The following is a 6,000-nucleotide window of genomic DNA, read 5'->3' on the forward strand; positions in this document are numbered from 1 at the left end:
AAAGTCGCGGTCGAAGGAAAAAAGTGGCGCGGGGAAATACCCTCACTAGGGATCGAACCTGAGTCCTCCGACTCCCAGCTCCTGGGCGAGCGCTTTTTCATGCGCTTGCGTGCATCACCTTCATATTGTGAGATGGGGGAGGCGACGATTCGCATCATATCGTTGCTCCAGCTTTTCCCTGTATATAAGCTTCCATTATGGTGAAACGTATGAAGGCCGGCAAGAAGGGCTCTTCTGCTCACTACATCACTCGGGCTCAAGCTTTAAAACGACTTCAACTTTCCTTGCAGGAATTTCGAAGATTGTGTATTCTTAAAGGAGTCTACCCGAGGGAACCCAAGAGGAAACTACAAGGCGCCGATAAGACGTATGTTAGCTGTTGAGGTTTACAGCGATGATGATGTTGTTGTGAATGTAAGGTATTACCACATCAAGGACATCACTTTCCTCATGCAAGACCCTCTGGTTAACACTTCGTATTCGACCCAAGCCTACCTCAAGAAGCATAGGAGGATGATGGCGAGGAAGGACTACAAGCGAGGACGGACCTTGGAGAGGTTTCATAAGCCTAAGCAAGATCTAAGTCATCTCATCAAGGAGCGGTATGAAAGAATATTCAACAGTTCAAGTGCTGACTGCCGACCGATTAGGTACCCGACTTTTGACGCGGCCCTTCGCGATCTTGATGATTGCGTCGCTTCGCTGGCGATGTTCGCCCACCTTCCAGCAGATCAGTTGAAAAGGATCAAGCCGGAACAAGTGAGATTGTTAGCCTAGTCGTTGTCGTAGCTCCTCATGGTTTCACTAGGTTGCGGAAGCTCGCAAGCTCTACGATGAGTTTCTTTTCTATGTCATTCACACTGGCCGATTAACCAAGGTCTTTGCTTCGATCAAGGGGTATTACTTCGAGGCTCAACTGCCCTACGTAAGAAAAAAAGCAAATTTTCAACTTTTACTTTTGAGTAATTTTTTCAGGGCGCTGTGGTGTGTTGGTTGCAACCGCATAATTTCGCTCCGCGTTTCCCAGCAGAAGTTGATATGAATGTCCTCAACACGTTTGGCGAATGGTAGTAATATGGTTGCGGATCAATTTTGCATCTCTTCTCCACGACAGGTACCGCACCTTGCTGAGGTTTGTCAACTTCAAACTGTACAAGGAAGTAGGCTGGCGCTATCCCCCGACTCACGCCCCGATGGCCGATGAACGTGAAGACACTTCTAGTACTAGTCTGGCCACCATTAAAGTCGACAAGGCTCCTCGCACCATGACAGAGGGTGACCAAACGAACGGCAAGGAAGGAATATTCAAGGGCCTGGTCTTCTGGATCTCCCGTGAAGTTGCTTTAGCTCCTATCTATACCGTTCTGGTCGCTGGGGGCGCTCAAGTGAAATGGCTTAGGGAAAATATGAACGATGATGATATCACACACTGTGTGATCGATCGACCTATGGTTCCTGAGGGCTTTGCTGAGGATCACGATAGAGATATAGTACAGCCACAATGGGTTTTGGATTCTTTCAATGAAGGAGTTCTACTACCTGTGGGCGAATATGCATTAGGGAAGGACCTTCCTCCTCATTTATCGCCGTTCGTTGATGATGATGGTGACGGATATGTTCCCGACCGGAGGAAAATCTTGGATGATATTGTTGGCACTATGGCGGGTAAGAAGAACTCTCAGGGTTTGCTCAAGGCCACTGCTGATGTTATGAATATGACGGATGAGGTTGATGACCGTTTGGCTGAGCGAGACTACTTACGTGAAGTGAAATCAGAGATGCGGTCGAAGGAAACCGCGGAGAGAATCAGCGAGGCCGAACAGAAGGCTGAGAGGGAGAAGGAGTTGGCGAAGCGAGCTGAGGAGAAGGCTCAGGAGAAGATGGAATTACAGAAGAGTATGTTGAGCAAGAAACACGCCAAGTTGTTGTCTAGGATTGAGTTCGGGAAGGCTACACGTGACCAGAAAGCGGCTAAGTTGATTCAGAAGAAGAAGGAAGCGAAAAATAAGGCCGGAAAATGATTGGAAGCTGTTCGCTATCATAAACGTCTCTCATACGGTTCCTATAACATAGGGCATCGGTTGCGTTGATTGTCAGTATAGACCGGGGTTGACTGAGGGAAGCTAGTGAAGCGGCGTAGAACTGTTATATTCGAGTAATCATTATTAATAACGAGTTGTTATGTCAAGGCATCCCTATTTTTGCTGACTGATAATCCCTGTGGAAAAAGATGTATATGGGCTGTGTGTTGCTGAGAAAATACAATTTTAGAACTTCTTTCGGGGATCTACGTGAACTTGTAGTCTGAAATCTTCTACCATTTTCGTACGCTAGAGTGAGCCCCAGTGCCAAATTGATGTCCTTTCTCGTTAGTGTGAATTCCTTATCCACGAGCATAGTAGCTGTAATCGCCGAATATATTGCTGAATGGTAATTTGATCTAATCTAGTGATTCACCAGCGAGAGAGTGAACTGGAATCTACACCGTTCCTTTTCACATTTCGTCACATTCCATGATATGTTTATCATGATGGTAAACAAGTCTCGAACAACAACCGGGTATCACGCGACTCGTGCAGGCTCGCCTATAATTCTATCCAGTAGTTCTGGTAGTTCTATATATATCCCAATGAACTTCGGAAACTCCACATGAGATCAATAACAGAAACATGATATCACCCATCAGCATTATTCTTATTTTTCATTATCTTCAACTCCTCTACTCTGCCGTCGTTCTTCACGACGTTTTCGATACCTGTAGATCTCCTTCCCGATTTTTCCCGCGATTTCCTCAGCCGTCATGTTTTTCCCATAAAAGTCAATAAATTTCCCATTAGGGCCCATCAGATAGTGTATGATCGAATGATCAACCAAATAGTCCTCGGAGTCAGTTCGAATACCCTGGTTGTAATACCTAAGGCCGACCACCATATGCACACATGGTGAACTACGTGTACTGATGACAATACGAAAATGCTGAGGAAATTCTAGGTGAATTTTCATTTATTTTTTGTCGTTTTTGGTTCCTGTATATTTCTACCCAGTGTTGGAGTATATGTTCGCTTTTCTCAGCTGGGTTCGGGTCTCAGAGAAAATTCCCACACACGAATTCGAGTAGAAGTGTACCGAAACCAATAAAAATTCCCTCAGTTTCCTCAGACTTTCTCTAGTGTCATCAACACATGTAGTTGACTATATTTTCCCACAATGTTTCTACCCTAAATCAAATGTAAATTTGATGAAGTTAGGAAACTCTTGAGCTGAGTAAATGCAGCATATATTCCAACAACAACAACTCCAGAGTTCGACAAGTCATGCCTACGCCCGACTACACGCGGAACTTCCTGGTGATGTCTTTTATTTGTTCGTGAGTGCCCGTAAGACCGATCGTCCGTGGATCAAACTCACTCAGATAAAGGGAGGTCTGCCATAGAGAACATAATAGTCATCATCGATTAGCCCTACCTGTGCACATGTGTCTCTACTAGGGTCAACAGTCACGAAAATCGGCACTATCGTGCCTAACAGTCGCGTAGAGTGGTAAACCACCATAGAGAAATTACCAGCTCCAAATTCCTTTTCTATGATGTCCACCGTCTTGCCGGCTTTCTCGAGTTCTTGAGGGCATATGTCCGGACAAAAAGTAAAGCCAAAATAAATGAGATAATATTTCCCCCTCAACTGCTCCGATGCCACCGGTTTACCATTTCCTGATGATAACACATCCCCTCAGTCACCACAAAGAGAAGGCTTACGGCAGTCTACGAGGGTCCACGGACCTCCCAACTTCGGTTTGCCGATTTCCTCGACTTCTGCGAGGGACCGCCCGACGCCGTGTTTACGCTGATAGTCCGCACTGAAGAGCAATTCTAAGAGCTAATGAAGTAGTGAAAATTACTTACAATTCTACCATTAATAGGACCAACGACCCGACGCATACGAACAACGCTGCACTCTTATACGTGAAACTGAAAACAGAGGTCATTCCAGAGATGTATCATGTATCCGCTTTCCTCAGCTGACCCTAGAAGGTTGTATACGAATTCGGGTAGAAATGTACAGAAACCAACGAGAATTTCCCAAAATTTCCTCAGAATTTTCATATTGTCACCAACATATGTGGCTGGGCATATTTTGAGGATTATAAAATATGAAAATACTATTTTCCCCACACTGAGTGTTCCTCTACAAAGCCAACAGTGAAAAGGGCTTACTTAACGTTGGTATCATCTTCCTTGATAATACCGGCGTCGTCGAAATTCCACTGATTTGACGGTAGAGGCTTCAAATTCGATGATGGTGGCCTCTCAGGAACTGCAGAAAAATTCCTTTATATATCAAACTAAATGGGGATCTCAGATCCATCACGAGGCGTTACCAGGTCTCCCTTCTGCCTTAGCCTTGAGTTCCTCTTCTTTCCAATACCTCTCAGGATCTGTCTTAGGGTTCATCATAGCCCTCTTCAACTGTTCTATATGGTCGTCACCATAAGGACCCCGACCCTGTGTGAACCCTCGTGTAGCCGTTGTCCTTAATAGCAGTCGGCGTCCTGGTATCGATCGACTGTGCCGAAGTAGCAATAATGACATCAACTCAAGATTAGAATATCAACTTACCAAAGTAGTTCACGAAAACGTTTACGTGAAGTGGCGTAAAACTTGGTGAAAAACGCGAAGTTCACGGTATGCAGTAGTCGTGGAATATATTTTTCATATCACTAGGGTGGTGAAACTCCAGTGAATTTTACAGTTTTTCTCACTTTACACTAAGATTCAGCGAGACAACCCTCCTAGTCGTTACACGATATGACCCAACGTTATAAAAAACGCAATACCAACGAGAGCTCAAAAATGGTCATGATGATAATGTTGCTACTCTCAACCGACGACGAACAAAACCTCACATCATAGTAGTAGGGAGCTCACGCAACTGAAATAGACACCAAATAAGGAAATGCAGTATAACAGATAATAGTAACTCACCCTAGTTTTCCCAAGCCTAGTAGCCAACCTGCAACGACAAGTGAACAGGGCCATTACGAAGGCCTTACCTTAGTGCCCCTGATATGGTATGACCCCGGGGAAAAACCAACCTCGGTTGCCAACACTAACGCCGCTTTCGATAGGGACAGGAGTGAACCTCTTGAACTGAGTAAAGCCCATACCCCTCTTGCACTCGGGAGCCTTGATGGTGGAGTTAACATCATAGCTGAGGTTACCACTACATAGCATAGAACGGCCATGCTTGAGGACGGCACGGCCACTGGGGAGGAGAGGCTTCTGAATCGGTGGCATTACGATGAGAACTGCTAATATAATTCCAGTCTTGCAACAACGTGTCGTCGTCGCATTAACTTGTTATAACACTTTGGTGTAGACGTAGTACCACTTACGACTGCAAAAGTACACCTGTACATTTCCCCCCCTATTCGGGATGGCTTGATTCAAATCCTTGCGTGTTAACAAGAATGTTCCGGTAAAATCTCGCTCGCCCGAAAATCGATGTGGAGTCCTTCGGGAGTCAAGTCCACAAGCCGTCACGAGGAGCGAAAATTGTAAGGTGCCTTGCAAGGCACTTCCACATCCGTACGATTTACGGGGTGGAAGGTAAGGTGATATAGGGTTTCTCATCGTAAGGCTCCTTATCGCGTAAGGCTTGTACCGTTGCTCCCAAAAGACTCGGAGGAATCAACACCGAGATGAGGAGAGGTGAGATTGAGAGGAGTCTGTGCATCGTCGGAAGGCTGGGAAGAACCCAAGGCATCGCCAGGCATTGTGGATGGCAATTAATAACTTGAGCCAGGTGGCTACGGCACCAATCTCAACAACAGATCGTGCAACCGTGAATCTGATACCACAGCCGTATACATGTGTAATCTGGCACGCAGACGCAGACGAGAAAGGTAGCAAGCCTTGGCAGAACACTATAAACTTTAAGGACTAAAAAGGTTGGAGTTGTTCTCGACAATACTCGAACATGTAACGGGTTCGAGTAGATGTA

General features: G+C 45.6%; 3 protein-coding genes across 3 annotated transcripts; 1 reads left to right on the plus strand and 2 right to left on the minus strand.

Annotated features, from left to right (window-relative positions):
• The first annotated feature begins 159 nt into the window (after positions 1-159).
• Positions 160-2,069, plus strand: Pmar_PMAR007317 (conserved BRCA1 domain protein, putative). The gene is made up of 6 exons (XM_002788214.1): positions 160-367; positions 420-602; positions 651-759; positions 809-925; positions 976-1,067; positions 1,115-2,069. The coding sequence occupies exons 1-6, from the start codon at positions 198-200 to the stop codon at positions 2,019-2,021; spliced, it is 1,578 nt and encodes a 525-aa protein (XP_002788260.1). The 5' UTR covers positions 160-197; the 3' UTR covers positions 2,022-2,069.
• A 625-nt stretch (positions 2,070-2,694) lies between these two features.
• Positions 2,695-4,454, minus strand: Pmar_PMAR007318 (protein sco1, putative; the record flags this gene model as incomplete). Its single annotated transcript, XM_002788215.1, has 8 exons — positions 2,695-2,914; positions 3,333-3,424; positions 3,466-3,521; positions 3,564-3,710; positions 3,756-3,856; positions 3,903-3,968; positions 4,215-4,314; positions 4,379-4,454. 8 exons carry the CDS (start codon positions 4,452-4,454, stop codon positions 2,695-2,697), a joined length of 858 nt encoding a protein of 285 aa, XP_002788261.1.
• Positions 4,455-4,899: 445 nt separating this feature from the next.
• Positions 4,900-5,294, minus strand: Pmar_PMAR007319 (hypothetical protein; the record flags this gene model as incomplete). The annotated part of the gene is made up of 3 exons (XM_002788216.1): positions 4,900-4,929; positions 4,983-5,050; positions 5,093-5,294. The coding sequence occupies 3 exons, from the start codon at positions 5,292-5,294 to the stop codon at positions 4,900-4,902; spliced, it is 300 nt and encodes a 99-aa protein (XP_002788262.1).
• Positions 5,295-6,000: the final 706 nt, after the last annotated feature.

This window comes from Perkinsus marinus (assembly GCF_000006405.1).
Source record: "Perkinsus marinus ATCC 50983 genomic scaffold scf_1104296928640, whole genome shotgun sequence".
Classification (NCBI taxonomy): Eukaryota; Perkinsozoa; order Perkinsida; family Perkinsidae; genus Perkinsus; species Perkinsus marinus.

Excerpts from the sequence above, each read along its gene's own strand:
- Pmar_PMAR007317 (XM_002788214.1), top strand. The coding sequence starts at position 198 with ATGGTGAAACGTATGAAGGCCGGCAAGAAGGGCTCTTCTGCTCACTAC. Across the intron at positions 368-419 it reads CTACAAGGCGCCGATAAGAC|GTATTACCACATCAAGGACA; the intron begins GTATGTTAGCTG and ends TGTGAATGTAAG. Across the intron at positions 603-650 it reads AGTCATCTCATCAAGGAGCG|GTACCCGACTTTTGACGCGG; the intron begins GTATGAAAGAAT and ends CCGACCGATTAG.